Source organism: Gigantopelta aegis, unplaced genomic scaffold (assembly GCF_016097555.1).
Source record: "Gigantopelta aegis isolate Gae_Host unplaced genomic scaffold, Gae_host_genome ctg4542_pilon_pilon, whole genome shotgun sequence".
Classification (NCBI taxonomy): Eukaryota; Metazoa; Mollusca; class Gastropoda; order Neomphalida; family Peltospiridae; genus Gigantopelta; species Gigantopelta aegis.
The window spans coordinates 6,774-29,485 of NW_024533919.1; the positions used below are offsets into that span (position 1 = coordinate 6,774).

Sequence of the window (22,712 nt, forward strand, 5' to 3'; positions counted from 1 at the left end):
GTATCATTGTATTTCCAGTTACCACAAACTTGTATGACTACTGTTCGTCAAGCTCTTGAGCCTTTTCCTACTTCCTTAAAAGATGCTAAAATTAATGAAGTTATATTAGAAGTAGGATCTGCTAAATTTACATACAAACTATGATTTTTGTTACTTTATTTACAACACTATAATATATTAATGTATATTATCTGTTTAGAGTTATTGATTGTTATCTATGTTAATTAAATAATATTAAAAATTATTACATGAATATAACTAATAATTAAAGATGCTAAAACAAGAAAGATGGAGTGAGACTTCTCATTCAAGAACTGTTTGTATACAATATTAATTGATGCTCTTAATTATCATAACATTTGAAGGGGGAGGTACTTAGTTTAAGTGGACAAGTTTTATAACAAGGTGATACATTATAGTAAACCACTATAGTGTTGATATAAGTATGTATTGAGTGTAATTGACAAATTATAATATAAAGTACAATTGCTTGCAGAGACTTTTCTATAGAAAAGGGTATGTCTGACTGGAAAATCAAATAGCACTCAATGTACTATTATAGTTGACATAACTTGTACTAATATAAAAAATTATGATTATTGTTACTGATCAAAACTTCCAAATAATAATGAAACTATACTCCATAATATATTACGTTATTAATTATCTATAAGAGTTTGTCTTCTAACTAGTTCATAATAAAGACCTCTTTTATTTAATAATGTAGAATGAGTACCAGTCTAAAGGTAAGAGAAAAGATATCATGAATAGAGAAACAATATAAAAACAGGAATGGTTGTTAGTGTTAATTATTGTATAAGGAAATGTCTTAATTGATAAGTTTATATCAATAGTATAGTGTTTACTAATTGACCTCTTTTAGTTTCCCTTCATGTATAAACAGCTATGTTATCAGCATCTTGAATTGTACTAAGTCTATGAGCAATAACAAGAACAGTACGACCTACAATATAGACAACAAAAATGACATTAAAATATTACTTTATAAGAATAGTTCAATAAGACTGTTATTGTAAAAATCATCCTAATATACTCAAATGATCAAATCTTAAGGACTTGATTATTATATAATACCACATATGTATAATAAACAGAGTTCTATCTTTGGTCGTTTCTATTATATTATAACTTATATTTAGTATATATTATAAACTATCAACATAAGTATTGTCATAATATCTCTATTACATATGTACTTCCATTAGTTGTTTTATAGTATATATTCTTATATTATGTACATATAGTTACTGACCATGTGATACTTGATCTAATGCTTCTTGTACCATTTTCTCAGACTGTGTATCAAGTGCACTAGTAGCTTCATCTAATATTAATATTGAAGGATCTTTTAATAAAGCTCTAGCTATAGCAACTCTAAAAAAAGAGAATAAAATGAAAGATTTAATAAACAACAATAAATGTCTATTATTAAATTAAATTAAATTAATATATTTTATTTTATTGTAATAACAGATGTAATAATTTATGATATATAAATAGATACCTTTGTTTTTGTCCACCAGATAATGTGACTCCTCTCTCACCAACTATAGTCTTATATCCAGCAGGAAATTTCACATATAAAGTTATCAGCATTTGGCTAACTTAGCAGCTTCATAAACCTAAATTAAATATCATTTAGACAATTTATAAATAAATTTTCTTTGATATTAAATAAGAAACATGAGGTCTCTATCTAATGATAAAGTAAAGATGTTTATAAACCCTGAGTATCTAGTTCATACTTTATGTATCTTATTAAGAATTATTTAGAATTATGCTGAGTCATCATATTTACATTGGACTAAGTGATATGACTGGCCTGACTTGGGTTGGTCTAATGGTTAAAATTGTCTAAATTTGTTAAAATACCTTATGGTATCTATGTTTGTATATATTACAATTAATGATCAATACAACACATTCATGTTTCTAAGTCTAGTATGAATTTTGTATAGAGTTCATACTCCTCTCTTACCCTTTCTTTTGTCATTATAGACTGATAATATAACAAATTTATTAATACTATAAGTTATTATATACATGTACTGACTTACCTCTTCATCTGAGGCAGATGGTCGACCATAACGTATATTTTCCATAATACTAGTAGCAAATAGAACTGGTTCTTGATTTATATATCCAATAACAGATCCTCTAATCCAACAAGGATCAAGAGTACAAAGGTCACTATATAAAGTCAAAATACATATATATTTATTAATATATAGTATATTGTATATTATACAGTTAATGTATATGATTATTTTAATAACACTAGTTATATTAATAATGTAATAACTATTATAATTAATTAGTTTACCATCCATCAATATAGATACTACCAATATCAGGATCATAGAATCTTTCTAAAAGAGCAGCAACTGTTGATTTACCTATAATAATATAACATAATGTAATATAACATATTATTATAACATATCTTTACTATATATAATTATTAAGTATAATAATATAACATAATGTATTATAACTTATTATTATAACATATCTTTACTATATATAATTATTAAGTATATATAATATAACATAATGTATTATAATTATTATATAACATATCTTTACTATATATAATTATTATATAATACATATGTATTATAACTTTATTATAACATATTTAATATATATAATTATTAAGTATAATAATATAACATAATGTATTATAACTTATTATTATAACATATCTTTACTATATATAATTATTAAGTATAATAATATAACATAATGTATTATAACTTATTATATAACATATCTTTACTATATATAATTATTAAGTATAATATATAACATAATGTATTATAACTTATATTATAACATATCTTTACTATATATAATTATTAAGTATAATAATATAATATAATGTATTATATGTACATTATAACAATGTAGAAAGTGTAAAGTACTACTTTAAAATAATTTGATATTTAGTAATATTAATTATATGAGTTTATTAATAACTGACCAGCTCCTGAGAGACCACAAAGAGCTGTGACCTGACCAGGTGGTAAATTAAGACTAAAATCATTAAGTACTACCTATATTAATATTAAATAAGAATATAAAAATAATTATAAACTATTTCTTTACATGTACATGTAATTACATTACTACATGTGACCATTACATGTACATGTATCATTATGATATGTAGTATTACCTGATCTGGTCTAGATGGATATGAAAAGGTGATATTTCTAAACTCAACTTTACCAATAAGTTCATTAGATGGTATAACATGTCCATCAGATACTGGTATATTATGTACTAACTGAATATACTTTAGTTAATATAGAGGAGAAAGAAAGTAAGACAATAATGAACATAGTAATATATAATATTTATGTTCATGATAAAATATATTGTAAATAGACTATTGTTTATTATGTATGAAGTATTAAACATGTACATGTACTGTACTTACCTCAAAGACACGACTACCAGCTGTCATTCCACGAACTATTTGTCCAAATAAAACTGATAAGTTAGCTAAACTCTCTTTGAATAGTCTGAGTTGTAACAAGAAAAGACATTAGAGCACCAGGAGTGATTTGATTGGTTGCTAATAATAGACCACCATGTGTAATAACTAGTAATACCATACCTATAATATAAATTATTATATTTATTAAATCATTATAATAATATAATATATATCTGTAATGTCATAAGATGTACATATAATTACCTACTTTATATATAGTACCTGTTCTATACTACCATATTATAATATACCATATATCATTAACATAGTATAGTACAGTATATGTACATGTACTTGTAGATATAAATAGAACATTAGAATACTTTAATGTTCATTGTTATATGTATATATCATACTATATAGTACATGTACATTACATGTTAGTATACCATTAATAGCTAAGTTAGTAAGTCCTTGAAATCCAGCAATACCATATCCCAATCTTTGATTAAACCATCTAGCTTGTTCTAATTCTTGTTGATAAAGACTAAAGAAAGAAAGAATTAAGGAGATATACAAACTATGTGTATAAGATTATATATTATATTAGATATTATGTTTGTATTGACAAAATAGACTTGTACATGACATGTATGTACATTCTATGTATGTATTATATATGTGTACATGTGATTGACATGTGGTATATCACTACATGTACTTTAACCACATGTACATGTATAATACATGTATGAATGTATCACATGTGATTGACATGTGTTATACATGTACTATGTATTGTATTAGTTATTGTGATTCAGTAAGGTTATAATAATTGTACCTCAGTTCTTTGTCTTCCATTGCAAATGCTCTAACAGTTCTAATATTACCTAATGCTTCATCTGCTACAGCTGTAGATAATGCTACCTAGTGAGAGAGAGAAATATGATAGTACATGTACATGGAATATTTATATAATACATGAGATTAATTTTAATGATAGTATAAAAATGATACTGATTATACTTGTATACTAACTTGAGATTGAGCCTCTCTTGACCATTGTCTTAATCCACTTCCAATAATAGTACCTATAATTATCATTACTGGTACTACCACACCCACTAGAGCAGTCATCTATAGAAAAGTAAAGTCACAATACATATTTATACTGTATAGGTAGTAGATTATATTATGTAATATATCATGATCATTATGGAATATAAGGTTATAGAGACAAGCTACATAACATATTAATAATCTTTACATAAACATCTATTTATACATATTATTAAACTATTATTACATAAGATATGATGATAGTATCTAATATACTAATAGACTTACTTGAGGAGATATAATAAATAGAGATATAGTACATCCTATAGTTTGTGTAATACTCTTAAGTCCTTGACTAATAACTAATTTAAATGAACTTTTAAAGTCTTGAACATCACCTGATAATCTAAAGAGGAGACATATAGAGATATTACTTCATTATTTACTAACTATTGTATTACATGTACAATAAAATGGAAATTATATTTAGATAATTAATGATAGTCACAGTAAAATTTGCAAACATGTCAAATTCATAAATTAGTCCTTATCAAAATACTTCTAACCAGAAAATTTCTGCTATATAGTACAATGTTTATTATATCTATTATAATGTATATCTTAATAATTACCTACTTACCTGTTAACTAACTCTCCAGTTTTGTGTTTATCAAAGAAACTAATGTCTTGTTCAAGAAGACATTGAAAGAGGCGTGTCCTCATTCTAATAGCACAGTTTTCACCCACAACAGACAATAAGGTAATATAACTAAATATAAAAATACTTTGAAGACAATAAATACCTAAAAAGTAAAATATAATATAATATACTAATAAACTATTAATAATAATAATATATTATTGTAGTTTTATTATAAGGAGGAATTAATAATATGAACTAATAGTAGTGATATAATCATTAATATTATAGATAATGTACATTGTATATAGTATTGACCACAGACTATACCATTAAGTGGAAAGAAGTCTAATGTCATACTTATACATGTACATGTTAGTTACATCATATGTAGAGAAATATTTGAATACTTAAATTTGATTGGACCATTTGATTTGGAATATAGTACAAGTGATTATTAACTATGACCTTCTAACTAATAGTATAACTACCAGTACATGTACCATACATGTACATGTACATGTATATACATGTACATGTACATATGTACATGTACTCACATGTATATGGTACATGTATTCACTATGTGATCATAGTACATGTACACACACATACATGTACATGTACTCACTATGAGATGTATATAAAATGTTATACTGTGAGTAGTTTTAGAAGGTGATAAATTGTTTATTAACATTTTAAATAATACATGATATTTATAATTAGTAACCTGCTAATTTTAGTCCTGGGTTGAACTAGTTCTCCTAGATATTGTTGAACCTCTTTACCAGGTTGTAAAGATGAGACAACATTTATTAATTGTCCTAATGTAAGAGGTAGTTGTACATTAAGGAATGCTACCACAACAGCACTCTATAATTATAAGAGAAAATGTATAATTAATTTTGATTAGTTAATATTAATTATGAATATTAAGTTTAGAGATTATAGTTAAATATTAATTACTTCAACTATATACAATATAACATTGATTACATGTACATGTAATTATAATAAATCAATTAAAATACTTTGATAATATTAATATGTACATATAATAATATAATACTTTATATAATAAAATAAAACAGAATATTAATATATTATAACAGAATATAACATATAGTTATAACTTACAGCAGCTGCCAGTATTAATATAATAATATCAGGTGCTATAATCTCCCATAATAGACTCCAGTTAAAATTAACTGTATCATGTGACTCCTGTGATGATCTGATTGGACTAAGTCGAGATGATTGAGTACTCTTTATACGACATTTTGCAATATAGTTACCATGACGACCAACTGCAATACCAAAGGGTACAGCAAATAAAGACGGTCGAAGTATTTGTCTAAAAGTCCCAGATTTAAAAATGAAAGAGTGACTATATTTGATTATAGTGAAACGAGCTGTGTTGTTAGATACAATTCTAGCTATATATGACTTTGATACACTTCTCCATGACATAAATGTAGATGAATACTTCAAAGAATAAAACTCCTCCCAGTTTAAAGTAAGTTCTCATTTTTACTATCTCTTTAAGAATTAATGAGGTCATTGCACACACGATGGTATTGTCATCAGTATATTGTAGTATAAAATTGTATCACAACTAGTAATGTTTGGAAGAAGTACTTTTAGTTTAGTTCTTCTGAGATACCACAGTAACCACAAACAAATATACTAACGAAGTGAAGTTTGCAGGACTTCAGGATTCTCGTGGGTTTACCACCACACCCATAAAACCCACGTGCATAATTTGTGGGCGTAGCTACTTGCTGGTGGCCGTTGGGGGTGGAACCATCTATTGTAGAACTTAGGAACATGGCTGATCTGTTTTCACAGTTTGAGACTTATGGTAGCGAACGCTCCGTGCCATCTGCGCCTGCTCGTGGCGGAAGTGGTGCCTTTAGCTCTTCACGAGATCTCAATCCATTTGGTAATGAAGATGGCAGTGATGTAGTAGCTCGTATGAACGCATCACAAAGAGAGGTAAGATTATTAGTTTGTTAGCTCACTGTTAACACAATTAATAATTGTATTATTAAGAATTAACTGATCTAGCGTTACTTGTCTTGTAATTGATTAAATTACTAGTGGGTGTGGCTTCAGTTTGTAAATATGATATTTTTAAATTGGTTTTGTTCAAATTAAAAAAGTTCAGTGGAAGTTTGTTTATTTTAGTTAACATTGAAGTTAATTGTTAAGTAATTGATTATTGATTGCATTTTTTTATTTCTTTATAGAGTTCAGTTGAAAGAAAACCACAGGAATATCCAATTTTAAGACGTCAAGATATTACCAAGTTTCGGTATGTATACTGTACTATATATACATGTAAACTTGTAGTACATGTACATGTAAACTTGTAGTACATGTAGCTGTTGTGTAAAGTATAAATAATATAGTCCCTTTATATCATGTACTTCTTATATTATTAATATAGGTACAACCTTAAACTACTTGTACATAACTAGTATATATTAATGTACATGTATATTAATATTAATATGTATTAAAGTTATCCTGTAATATCAGTTATACTCTCCTATAGTATTTCTTCTCATATCACTCACATTGCTGTTAGTAATAATTTACTAACTGTAGCTGTATTGGGTAACACTATTTATCGATATGATCTGAAGACATCAAATCCAGTGGACAGTAAGAACAATGTACATGTACAGTTATCAGTAATTTATTAATTTATATAATTATTATTGTAGTGATGTATAATGTACATGTACTTTCTCTCTTTCTCTCTCTCTCTCTCTAGTTTGTGAAATTAAAAGAGAAGATGATGTTCGTATTCACAAAATATTTCAAGATCCTAAAGCTCAACATCTTCTAATATGTATGGAATCTAAAGAATCTTATTATGTTCCAAGGGGCGGTCCCAAAAGCCACAGCCACGCCCACTCCCAAAGTTCAAAGGTCACCTAATAGAAAGTGTAGCATGGAATAAAGTAGAACAAAGTGACCGTGACCAGACAACAGGAGCTATTCTATTGGGAACTAATGCTGGTATGTACATGTACAATACATGTAGTAGTTATTAAATGTACATGTTGTATATGTTATTAGTATACACAGTATATGTTATAATATTATTAATAATGTAGGTATGATATGTGAGACTGTAGTTGATTCTCAAGAAGGACTCATTAAGAAAAAGACACCATATTTTACAGAACTCTATCAACTTATGTTTGATATGGCAGGACTACCAGAACCTGTCACTGGTTAGTAAATACACTAGTATTTCTATGTACATGTAGTAGGTTAATAAGAACTATCTCTATTATCATATAGGTCTAATTATGGAACCATTTCCTCAATTCAGTGGAGGTAATGAAGGAAAATGGTATATCATGGCCACTACACCTTGTAGAGTGTATCAGTTTATTGGTCAGGTACAACCTCGTTTAGAACCTCAGTTTATGGAATTATTTAGTTTCTATAGTGACTCTGTTAAAAGTAAGATACTGAATGTGTTAATGTACTTGTATAAGTACAATATTATGTATGTGATGTAATGGAGATTAAGATGTTAAGAACACTTTTGTCTCTCTTCTCTCTCTTTAGTTCAATTCCAAGAGATTCCTGGTACTTTAAAAGACAGCAAGTTATGTGTGTGGCCACCATATTCTAAAGATCCTCCTACAGCCTTTGCTTGGTTAACTGGAGCTGGTGTATATTATAGTACACTGGTGTTTGGTGATCAGGAACCTGGAGAGAGTGTCTTTGTTGAGAAAAACCTAATACCGTATCCTTATTGAAATAATAATAAGTGGATAGATAGATTGACAGTGTTAGATAGATATATTGATAATTGGTAATGTTAAGTGAATTGACAGATAAAATAAACAACTAATATTGAAAGTGAAAGTAATATTTAATTAAAGAGAATGTGATCTGATTTGAAACATCATAACAAGTTAACAATAATCTGTATTTACTATTTTATCATATTGTGTACATATAGATCTTAACATAATACATTTATATAATAACTTAACTTTATATTAAGATATTCAGCTGTTAATGATACAGGAGATGAGGTAATAATGGATTGGGATCAAAAAGATATTGTTTTACCAATTGGTCTATCATTGACCAAATTTCATTGTGTACTTCTCTATAGAGACAAGTAAATATAATTATCATTATTAATATAATATTATCTCTTGATAGGATTGTTGCTGTGTGTCATTTGAATAACAAGAAAGTATTTGAAGAACCTTTCAATGCTAGAGTTAGTAATAACATTCAATAATAAATGTACCTATATCTCTGTTATTATAGCGTCATGGTCCTTTATTTGCTATGTGTACTGATCCTATATCTGGTAATATCTGGACACATGCTAAACTCAATTTAATGATGTATCAACCACATAAAGAATCAAGGTGTGATAACATGTCATATTGTAATACATGTACATGTATATATGTATAATTTTATATTTGTTTAGAAATGTATGGAGGATTTATTTAGATCAAGAAAGATTTGAGCAGGCACAGAAATATGCAGAGGTTAGTTGAAGTTATCTTTGCTAAGATATACAGTACACATCTTTGCTATTATAATTATACATGTACACATACTAGATAGACAAATTATTTAACATTTAATAATACCTGTTACTATTATAATTATATTACTTAATTATATCACAATTACATTACTGTTACTAGGGTAACCAACAAAATCTAGATCTTACTATACTGATATTATCAATATACATACTGATCTTCTAGAGGACAGTAAGTAATTATTACACAATATATACTTAATGATCTTACTAGAGGACAGTAAGTAATTATTATCACAATATATACATTAATGATCTTACTTTTATGACTTTCTATATACAATAACAAATACAATGTAGAGATGTACATGATAAATAGTACTTCCCTTAAATTGATGTACTAATAAAATTATTGTCCTTACAAATATATCTCTTTATTTCAGATATGAAGATGCTGCTATAGTATTTTCTAAAAGTCGTTTGTCATTTGAACAAGTGACTCTTAAATTTATGCAGGTATTATAATAACATTAACTTACTAACTTAAGATGATATGAATCAGGTCAACAAAAAAGATGCTTTGAAACTCATTTTCTTCATCGCAAACTTGAGTCTCTATCAGATCAAGACAAAACTCAACGAACAATGTTATCTACCTGGTTAACTGAACTCTATCTTAATGAACTAGGAAATCTTCATGATGAGGGAAAAGATGAGAGCTATTTGAAACTACAAAAGGAATTTCATGAGTTCTTAGGATCTCCATATCTCAAAGTAATAGTTCCATTAAAATAATCATTATATATGTCAATGTATAGTACATTATTATATTACACATGTATACTATATATATATATATATATATATATATATATATATATAATATAATTATAATGTCATATTAATATATCTCTAGGAGAGTCTTGTTGAGAGTAGTAAGACAATATATGATCTGATGTCTAGTCATGGAGCTACTAATGATATCATAGTATTTGCTAAACTTATGAAAGGTACCTCATATTAATAGTGTGTCTGTTAATATCTTTTATTTTAAGTAATACTCTCATTATATTCTCTCTCTTATATTCACATATAGATTATGATCGTGTTATTACTCACTATATTCAACAATACAGATATGAAGAAGCTCTTGCTATGCTCAGTGAATGTGCTATGGAAGAAGCTCTTAAAATTCCTGATAAAGTAACACATATATCATAATGTAGGAAAAGAATGTAATCTCTCTCTCTCTCTCTCTCTCTCTCTCTCTCTCTTCTCATCTCTCTCTCTCTTCTCTCCTCTTCAGAATGAACGTAAACTTCGTTTTCAAAAGTTTGCTGGTTTATATTATAAATTCTCTCCAGTATTTGTTAAGTACATACCTAATTCTACTGTTGATGCATGGATAGAAGCAGATAGACTTCTTGATCCTAAACGTCTCATACCAGCTCTTATCCAATGTAATCAACCAGGAGATACTAACCAAACTGTGTTAAAAGAACAGGTACAATTATATTACAATATATGTGTCTCTTAAAATATATCATTAGGTTGAACTTAAGTACATGTAACATAAGTTAATGTACATAGTGTTAGTACATTCCCCTAATGATAATGTAATGTTAGTAAAATAAATGATGAAATGACATTGGCTATAAATATCCCATGAATCTAGGATACCAGAGTAAGGGTTAGTGGGTGATGATGGGATTTCCTATTAAATCTTATGACCTATCTAGCAGACATATGTAGATTTTTAACAGCCCTTTTGCATTCTTTCACATGCTATGATAATTTTTTACAACATGAACCAAGGTCCCTCAGACTTACTTCATGTTTCAGTGAAAGTTTGGATGTGAAACAGTCCACCCACACAACACATTTATCATGTACTTTGACCATCTATTGGACATCAATGTCTGTTCATAGTAATCCATCTTACATTTTTGGTATACCTAATACTGAACTTTGAACCCTTAGGATTACTATATAAGAAGAGTCTGTTTTTTATTATTATTACATTATTATTTAGTCACTGATGATGATAATTGATAATAACTATTGAAATGTTTTTGGTTAAAAGTATCATAAATCATTCAAATATTGTTTTATCCAAACATCCAGGTCTTTTTCATATATACATGTACATGTACATTATTAAGTTTATATTAACTATTTACATATATATATTACCTGTTCTATTTTGTCTCTCTGTATTAGAATGCAGCTGCTATTAAATATCTTGAATTTTGTGTATCACGTCTGAGGTCATCAGAAACATCAGTTCATAACTTTTTAGTATCTTCATATGCTAACAGTAATGATCCCAGTGATCATCAGAAACTACAGGACTATCTTGTCAAACAAGCTATGGTAAGTAAAACTGTAGGAAGAGACTGAAGTGGGTGTGTTTTGATTTATATATAAGATATAATGTATTTATTACATGTACTATATTAATACTATACATTATATTATAGGATGGTCTTAGTCCTGACTATGATCCACAATATGCTTTAAGACTATGTCTAGAATGTAGTCTTGATGGAGCTTGTGTTTATATTTACTCTGCTATGGGACTATATGAAGAGTCTATATCACTAGCACTAAAGGTACATCTGTAATACAGTATATAGGATAATATGGGATTATATGAGGACTCTATATCACTAGTACTAAAGGTACACCTGTAATACAGTATATAGGATAATATGGGATTATATGAGGAGTCTATATCACTAGCACTAAAGGTACACCTGTAATACAGTATATAGGATAATATGGGATTATATGAGGAGTCTATATCACTAGCACTAAAGGTACACCTATAATACAGTATATAGGATAATATGGGATTATATGAGGAGACTATATCACTAGTACTAAAGGTACACCTGTAATACAGTATATAGGATAATATGGGATTATATGAGGAGTCTATATCACTAGTACTAAAGGTACACTTAATACAGTATATATGATAATATGGGATTATATAGATTATGTATATAAAGAAGTGTAATTCTCTTTTAAAATATTGTACAATGTCTATAAGAAGTTTTTATTTTCCTGCAAATTTTTTATTTTACAATTGTAGTGTTTTTCTCATATACTATAGTTATTATAATATATAGTAGTTGTTATAATATACTATAGTTGTTATAATATACTATAGTTGTTATATTGTTTTATTTATTTTAGTGTAATGATGTAGAATTAGCACGTCGTATGATAAGAATGAATCGTGTGGTAAGAAAAGACAGTCAGTTACAGAAGTAAAATTGTGGCTTCAAATTGCAGAGCATGTTATTAAAAAAGAGAAAGATATTACAAAGTAAATGTCATTGTATATATGTACATGTATATGTACATATACATGTACATGTATATGTACATACACATATAGGTTATATACTGTTTACGAGGTTTATATGCGTATTTATAAACTCGAGGAAACCTATATAGCAACCGAAGCGCGAAGCGCGAGGTTACTATGGGTTCCAAGGGTTTATAAATACGCATATAAACCAAATAAAACAGTATCTAAGGTATTTATTAAATAAAAAAACTCACAATAGCAACTAGCCTAGATACAGTGCGTCCATAGCAACTAGCCTAGAAACATTTGTCTCCAGAATTAAGAATTTCAGAATTAAAGAGAATCATTTCTTTGACGACATTTTTCTCAGATTTGAACACGTGTTGCTCCCTCCCCACGACGACTAGTTCTACTACAAGATACGCCCTTCCAAATCTGACAAAGATGTTCCGTGCAAGAGAAAGTTCTGTGCCAGCGTCTACGAAACATGACACCAACTACTGCTTAAAAAACATTTTTTTATATTTTATTTCATTATTTTATCATTATTGAATGAATAAAATTATCAAACTACTGATAATTAATTATCTCCCGCCGGACTACCCGGTAGGTATCATAAGTGAGCCCGGACTGCCCGGTAGGTATTATAAGTAAAATAATGAACCCGTAATTCTGCAATTTGATTGGTCTATTCTAATTAATGTATATAATATAAATGTAATTAATATATATACTATATATTATAAATATAGACATTAACAATGTTATTGTATTATATAATATGTATATTATTATAGAGCTATGCAGTTTTTAAAAGATTGTCGTGTTCTTAAGATTGAAGATATCTTACCATTCTTCTCTGATGTAGTAACTATTGATCAGTTCAAGGTACATATAACATATTATATACATAGACTTATAAACATTATATTATAAGAGGTGTGGTCTTATAATATTAAATACTTAATCATTTATTACTTATTTTATGACCTCATTTTAGTAATACTACATGTTTATTGAGTAATTAGAGTTTCTTTATATTAATATTATAATAACTATGTCATAATTAATTATCATTATTTAGGATGCTATCTGTGACTCATTACAATCTTATAATACTCATATTGAACAACTCAAGAAAGAAATGCAAGGAGCTACTGAGAGTGCTAAGAATATACGTTCTGATATACAGGAGATAAGGAACAAGTAATGATATAATAAAATGTTATGTTATTGTCCCTCCTTCCTCATTAGATCTGTTTTAATCAAATCAGATGATAAATGTAATGTTTGTAATGGAAGATTACTATCTCAAGCTTTTTATATGTTCCCCTGTCATCATGCTTTCCATCGAGATTGTCTAGCTAGTGAAGTGTCTGTTATTCTTAAACCTGAATAAAGGTCAGTATAACATGGAGCTATTATCCTATATTACATGTCTCTTCTTAAACCAGAACAAAGGTCAGTATAACATGGAGCTATTGTCCTATATTACATGTCTCTTCTTAAACCTGAACAAAGGTCAGTATAACATGTAGTTGTTGCTCTATATTACATGTCTCTTATCATACAGTATATGAGCTGTAGTAATAAAGCTGTGACGAAGTGGCACAAGATAATAAAATAGTCATAAGTGCAAACATAATCAGAAGATCATAAAATGTAAGTACTACTGTATGTGTTAGTGATATAATGCTCTCTCTCTCTCTCTCTCTCTCTCTCTCTCTCTCTCTCTCTCTCTCTCTCTCCTCTCTCTCTCCTCTCTCTCCTCTCTCTCTCTCTCTCTCTCTCTCTCTCTCTCTCTCTCTCTCTCTCTCTCTCTCTCTCTCTCTCCTCTCTCTCTCTCTCTCTCTCTCAGCATCTCTCTTTAGATGATCTGATTGCTAGTGACTGTCCATTTTGTGGTTTGACTATGATAAGATCAATTGCTTTACCTCTGATTCTTAGATAATCTTGATAAAGTATTTGACTCATGGAAGTAACTAAAATATTTGATATTTACATATTAAAACTGCTAACAATTAACTGTATTATTCATAATTTGAGTGCGTGTCTACGCTGTATTAAAGTTAGGCCCAGGAATGTGAGGCTATCTTCAACTATGAATATATAATGAAGAAATATTATTTGAGCGCTCTGCATATATTATCTAAGACGGAAGTGCTCTCTATTTATACGGAAACCAAATAATAAATTTTAAATGGTCAATGATTAATTTTGACGAAGGATGCGCAAGGAAATAGAAATCGGAATGTCTATCCTCAACTTCTATAGGATACAAGTAATAAAGTCCATTTTTGACAATACTGAAAAGAACAGGAATAGCACATAATATATTGAGATTTCTATATTACTTTGTAGTAATCAATGACCAATGTTTTGAGTATCTGATACATAGTACAGTCTACATGTTGTATACATAGCTCATAACATGTCTACATATAGTAACTACTTTAATATAACACTTTAAGATTTAGTCTAGTCATGATTACTATTGATCATGTAAATTAATTCATTATGTTTTAGGGTTTTAATTGGATTCTACTGATATGTAACAATAATAGCTTACAATAAAATATAATATCACACAGCTAATATAAAGCAACTGATCTCAATGTATGCACACAATAAAAGGTATGTACTGCACTAAATCAAATTATCATGATGTTCTGTAGTACAATTGTAGACATTGTTTTTTAGAGATCAAGATACTTGTTAAAAGTTGACATAAAAGCAAAACAAAACATCTTACAAAAGGTTACATTTATTGGAAGAAGTGGATTTGGTGATAAAATCTTTCTTACATTTGTATTTCAAAAACACCTCAGGTTTTGCTAAAAACATTCGTATCTTAGCTGCTGTTGCTTTGTGCTTGACAATAGGACCTTCCAAAGCAGCAATAATGGTATCCCAGGTAATGTCTGTACTCTGTAGTCATAGTAGTGGTCAACTTTTAATCACTTATAGAGCTTGTGCATATAATGTATGTCAATGTGGTTATCATGTCTTATGGATGTCATAAATTTATCAAGTAGACTTTACAAGAATGCTTCATTCCATGCATTTTAAGAAAATAAAGGCAATATAAGAAAGGAAATTAAATGTCAAAAAATATAGAAATAACGTAGGAATGAATGAACAAATAATAATAAAGGAATACTGTACACTTTTTAGTATGAGCATAATATAGTATAATGAGTATAATGTGTATAATGTACATGTATAATATGTATAATGTACATGTATAATGTGTATAATGTACATGTATAATATGTATAATGTACATGTATAATGTGTATAATGTACATGTATAATGTGTATAATGTACATGTATAATGTGTACAATATACATGTATAATGAGTATAATGTGTATAATGTACATGTATAATATGTATAATGTACATGTATAATGTGTATAATGTACATGTATAATGTGTATAATGTACATGTATAATATGTATAATGTACATGTATAATGTGTATAATGTACATGTATAATATGTATAATGTACATGTATAATGTGTACAATATACATGTATAATGAGTATAATGTGTATAATGTACATGTATAATATGTATAATGTACATGTATAATGTGTATAATGTACATGTATAATATGTATAATGTACATGTATAATGTGTACAATATACATGTATAATGAGTATAATGTGTATAATGTACATGTATAATATGTATAATGTACATGTATAATGTGTATAATGTACATGTATAATATGTATAATGTACATGTATAATGTGTATAATGTACATGTATAATATGTATGTATGTACATGTATAATGTGTACAATATACATGTATAATGTGTATAATGTACATGTATAATATGTAATGTACATGTATAATGTGTATAATGTACATGTATAATATGTATAATGTACATGTATAATGTGTATAATATAATGTATAATGTACATGTATATATGTGTATAATGTACATGTATAATGTGTATAATGTGTATAATGTACATGTATAATGTGTACAATGTACATGTATAATGTGTATAATGTACATGTATAATGTATAATGTGTATAATGTACATGTATAATGTGTATAATGTACATGTATAATGTGTATAATGTACATGTATAATGTGTACAATGTACATGTATAATGTATAATGTACATGTATAATGTGTATAATTTGTACATGTATAATGTACATGTATTAATGTGTACAATGTACATGTATAATGTGTATAATGTACATGTATAATATGTATAATGTACATGTATAATGTGTATAATGTACATGTATAATGTGTATAATATACATGTATAATGTGTACAATGTACATGTATAAATGTGTATAATGTACATGTATAATGTGTATAATGTACATGTATAATGTGTATAATGTACATGTATAATGTGTATAATGTACATGTATAATGTGTATAATGTACATGTATAATGTGTACAATGTAGGTATAATGTGTATAATGTACATGTATAATATGTATAATGTACTTGTATTTGATGCATGCTTTCATTATTTATGTACATATTGTGTGTCTGATTGTAGATGTTCTAGTTATTTTATCTACTATATAACACACACACACACATATATAGATGTATATGTACACCATAACTTAAGTCAAAGAGTATATATAGCAGCAATATCAAATAAAAAGATATCAGTTGTACATATAATGTATGTCTATGTGGTTATCATGTGTTAGTGTATGTCATAAATTGATCAAGTAGAACTTGGAGGAGAAAGAAAAGAGTTTGTCTGTTTATAATTAGGTAGTGCCTATTCTTCATTTTAGAAACCACTTTCTAATGTATAGTCATAACAAGACTTAATAATAAACTAAACTAATTAAAATATACAATTATGGTTCCTATATAGTACACAAGCTAGCAATAATGCAGTTATGTATACCTTATAAAACATGTGATGTGATAATTTCTAATGTATTAGTTGTATGGTTTTATTTTATCTACTATATATGTAACACAATATATATAGATGTATATGTACATCATAGCTTAAGTCAAGTTGTATATATAGCAGCAAAAATATCTAATAAGAAGATATCGCTGACATATTTTGCTGTTACATACTACAATCATAGTACAAATGAGGACATACACAATATATAATATACAAGGACTACATATACATCAATCTAATGTACATCAAGATACAATGCTGGTAGTGACATGTACATTAGCAATAACCCAGCTAATGGTGTCATATATACATGTAGTGAATTATGAAATCATTTTGTTGTCTCTGTTGTCTTATAACATACTTACAATGAGAGGAGACATATAGCCTATATATATATATATATAAACTGTGACACTAACACTTTATATTATGTTCTTGTAAACTATAATAAATATAAAGGGATTACTGTACACTTTTTAGTATGACATAGGACATGTCCATGAGTTTGGTTATTTATGTATACAGCTGTAGTAAATGATACTGGATAAGATTTCAAATATTAAATCATACTTGTTTTTAAAAGCACTCTTCAAAAATAAACGCTAAAAAATTGTCAAATAGCAAATAAACCATTATTTAGATTAACTACAATAGTATAAAAATAAAATTAAGATAAGAAAAATCTTTTTTAAAACACAGAAAATCATAATGTAATCAATATCAAAGAGAACTAATAAAGTTTTATTGCAAAAATAATTATTATAATATAGTATATGTAGCTATGTAAAAATGCCAGGAATAACGAAAAAATGCTTATAAGATTTGACATTTCTTCTTAGTTGGTGCAGATGTTTGGTCGACATCACTCATGCAGTGCTGATTGAGGTCGCTCCCCTTGGCTGGACGTTTGGATGATGAAAGTCACATCTTCATGCTTAGGACGCACTTCATGTTCAGACATTAGGTCAATGTTAGTTGTACATTCATGTTCAAGATGTACCTCATGTTTCAGACGTTTGGACAACATCAGTCGCATCTTCATGTTTAGATCCACCTCATGATTAGATGTTTGGCTGACGTCACTCATCTGTTCATACTTAAATACGCACCTCAGGTTTTGCTAAGAACATACGCATCTTAACTGCAGTTGACTTATGATTGACAATAGGGCTCTCGACTGCAGCAATGATAGCTTGCCATGTAACTTCACTAATCATGCTAGTTGTCCAAGTTTTGATAACTTTAAAAAGCTTGTAGCGATCATCTTTACTGCTTCTGTCACAACTCTCTAAAACACTTTGTTTGAATTCAAGCGCAATACCAATGTTGTGCCATTCATATTCAATATCAGCTAACAGAGTAAGGAGATCAGTGAGATTGGGTTCTTTCTTCAGTAATTGAGCAATGTCTATAATAAAAATCATATTTTGTAATAATGTCACTATTTCATAACTTTAAAGTTTAAATGATTTTGTATATTACATGTATATATAACTTATATATGTCAATGTGGTTATCATGTGTTAGTACAAGTCCTCAATCTATCTATTAAAAGTTGCTAGTATCATAAATCTCATTTAACAAAATGTAAGACAATGTCAGAATAGAAATGCCAAAAATATAGAAAGACGGTAGAAATGAATGGACAAACCCATATAGCAATAGTTAATTACAATTAGTGTTACATGCTTTCATCTCCATATACACTTCTCAAAATATCAACTTTTAACAGTCAAAATTGTAGCTAACAATCATTCTTGTCTTAAAAGGATTGGCTACTTATAATATTTTTGAATTGATTTGTACATTAATCAATGTATTTTGTTTCTACACTTTTTGGTAATGCTATCCTTACAGTTTGTATGTTGCTTTTATTTTCTTAAAAACAAATTTTTTATCATACTTATTTATATCCTTTTTTACATTTTTTATTCCATAGTGCCAGACTAAAGTGATAGTCACTGTACTGATAGTAGTATCAGATAACAGTGGTAAAATGATAATAACAAGAACCTGTTCAAGGTTAGAGTGACTACACATGACAAATGCGCAAGTCCTGTACTGAACTACAATTAGGCAACCACATAATGTTGCTTCATGCGATAGCTTGCTAGTGGAGAAGAAAGAAGAGTTTGTCTATTTAGATAGTAGTACCTGTTTTCATTTTTAGAAACACTTTCTGATCTTTTACTAGCCATAAAAAGACTCAATAATGATTATATTTGGAAATATTATAATATTGACCTATCCTACAATATTATGCTCAGAGGACTTAAAACTGGTCCAAAGTGATTGTTGATATACTTAACACAAGAACAAGCAATAAGCACTTTTTATGACAGACAATTCATTTGCATTAGATAAAATTATTCCATATCCTTGAAAAAAGAAGGGAGCTAGTAACGAGTGTGACCTTTCACTTGAAAGCTGGTACAGTATAACACAAGTCACTGTAGTTTGTTTATAACAACAATTTTCAAAGCTTATGTACTATTATCTAACCATTAATATAATTAACACTTTCTTATACATCTATTCAAACAGTGTTTTTACATTATACTGTATACATAGCTGTATACATCATCCTATAGACTATACAAAACAAGTATATCAATTTTTAATTACCTTGTAATTTAATGTCTTTTGTAGAATACACAATCAATCCAAGGGTACTGTCGTATACAATCAATTGGCACTAGTGACCTGCCATCTCGACAGCAAGTAAGCGTTTCCTTGTCTTCATCTGGACGACAAAGATGATTTCTTGGAGGAGGACAAATTTGAGCAGAGGAAAGCGTTCCTGAGGAATTGATAGAATTGGCTTATACTGGAATTTCTTCACAACTGCATTTTAATACCCTCCATAACAGAACAACAAATAGCAGAGCACCTTGTAGAAAGCCCAGGAATAAATATATTTCCAGCCAATAAATGGCATCTACTAAGAGAATTGCACCTCCTAGGTCAAGACATGCTAGTTGGATAGCATTACGATATTGTAGAGATTCTTCACTTAATTCAATGGGACGATAGAGATCGAAACTTGGTGAGATTTGTCGCTTAAGGAGATTAACAACAAGAGCAGGAAAAGACACCTTGAGGGAGTGGTTTCATTTCCAGGTCAAAACCAGAGGGTCCGTGTTTCTTAAGAATGGACCTCTAATCTTCTCTAAGTTATCTAACGTTGGGAGGACACTGGGAAGAAAAAATTTTCCTTTTCTGGTAGAGGTGCAATAATAAAAATATCTGCCATTAATCTTAAAAAATCATCAGCTGTAAACTCTGCAATAAATCCCTCTGAGAGACAATCTAAAATATCTCGTGTAAAGGTACCTTCACTCTTAAGTTGATCGTGGGCATCAGCAGGTAGAATAATATTCATTTTCCTTAAATGGTCAACAGCATCAGCAAAAGGAAATACTAATTAACTCAGACAACTTATCGAATAGTGGTTGTGGGTGTAAGAACACTACATTAGGGAGGACTTTAGGGAAATACAAGAAAACTGTCAGATCATGGTAGTACATGAGTGCTGAGTCAACATCTATAGGCTCCATCATTAGTGCTTCTCCAATCCTCAAACACTGTACTTTTTGCTTACAACCATTGACCCATTCTTTTTTTGAAACTCTTCTAGATCCAGATTAAACAAGAACCATCGAGCTGGTATGATAGCTTCAATGTAAGACTGGCAAACAACATTACGAATAAACTTAGCCATTTCTTGTTCAGGCTCACCACGGGCAATTGTGTTAATAGGAAAAATAACTTTCTTTTTACCATCACTATAATTGAGCCTCACATCACGGAATTTTGCTTAAAGTTGACCACAGAGCTGCATTTTTCTGATTTCTAAAGTCTCTTCTTTGCACTCATCCACTTTATCATAGAATGTACCAAGAACCAGAAGGGAAGGCTTGTCATAAGAACATCTGATATGGATATTACGCAAATGAGGTATGATCGGTTGACACTAGTGAACGAAACGATGATTCAAGAAGTTGCATGTTGGTGATCTGGCGTTCCACTGGCTCTCCAATCAACTCACCTTAAAGCTAAAATAAAATTTGGGCCTATCTCCAAGCTTCTCATTTAATTTTAGGGTGAGTATGCTAACTGGTTTTGTCGTAGCAATGAAGGAGCTATGTCTAAGAAGGCTGCTTGACCACCTGAATCTACAACGTAAACCCAGTGTGACTGATAGAGTTCAGGAGGACTTCTCTACAGTTGGCAGATTTTAACAATTTCACTAGTAGCAGGAGATACAAGCTTAGGTGTTGATTGTTGTAGTGAAATAGGCACATCTTTTAACTGTAACATGTCCTTTGTAGTAACAGATAGTATTCCGTCATCGTCAGATGAGGATGAAGATTCACTATCACCTCCACTTTTTGTTGCAGATGTTTTTGGAGAAGAATCAACTCCATGTTTTATTTGTTTGGCTATCATTTGTTTGACTGAGTGTGGGTTTACTTTATTCCATATTGGATTAGAAGAATTGTCTGGTTCACCTCCAGCTATAAAACCAGTTGTACAAACCCTCCTTATTTCTGGTGCAGTGACTGCTAAAGTTACTATGGTGTTCTTCTGGAGGAGGTTTCATCTAAGATAAGTTTTATAATTGAAGACTTTCCAGTTGCAGGTGCTCCTGATTGTAGCAAGTTTTGACCACTTTGCTTTTGACATGGCCTTCCTTGAGTGCTTTATGTAAAACACCGGAATAATCTATTGAAAAGAAAGAAGTATAAATAAAGACAATAAACAT

The 22,712-nt window shown here is 28.8% G+C and overlaps 1 protein-coding gene across 1 annotated transcript; it reads right to left on the bottom strand.

Annotated features, from left to right (window-relative positions):
• Positions 1-659: 659 nt before the first annotated feature.
• On the bottom strand, positions 660-6,991 carry LOC121392800 (mitochondrial potassium channel ATP-binding subunit-like). The gene is given in 19 exon segments (XM_041523876.1): positions 660-740; positions 875-898; positions 900-964; positions 1,274-1,395; positions 1,526-1,611; positions 1,614-1,643; positions 2,079-2,211; positions 2,345-2,417; positions 3,005-3,077; positions 3,200-3,319; positions 3,464-3,535; positions 3,537-3,643; positions 3,913-4,010; positions 4,305-4,390; positions 4,502-4,600; positions 4,811-4,928; positions 5,163-5,325; positions 5,951-6,035; positions 6,854-6,991. Coding segments are annotated over 19 exon segments (1,773 nt in total).
• Positions 6,992-22,712: the final 15,721 nt, after the last annotated feature.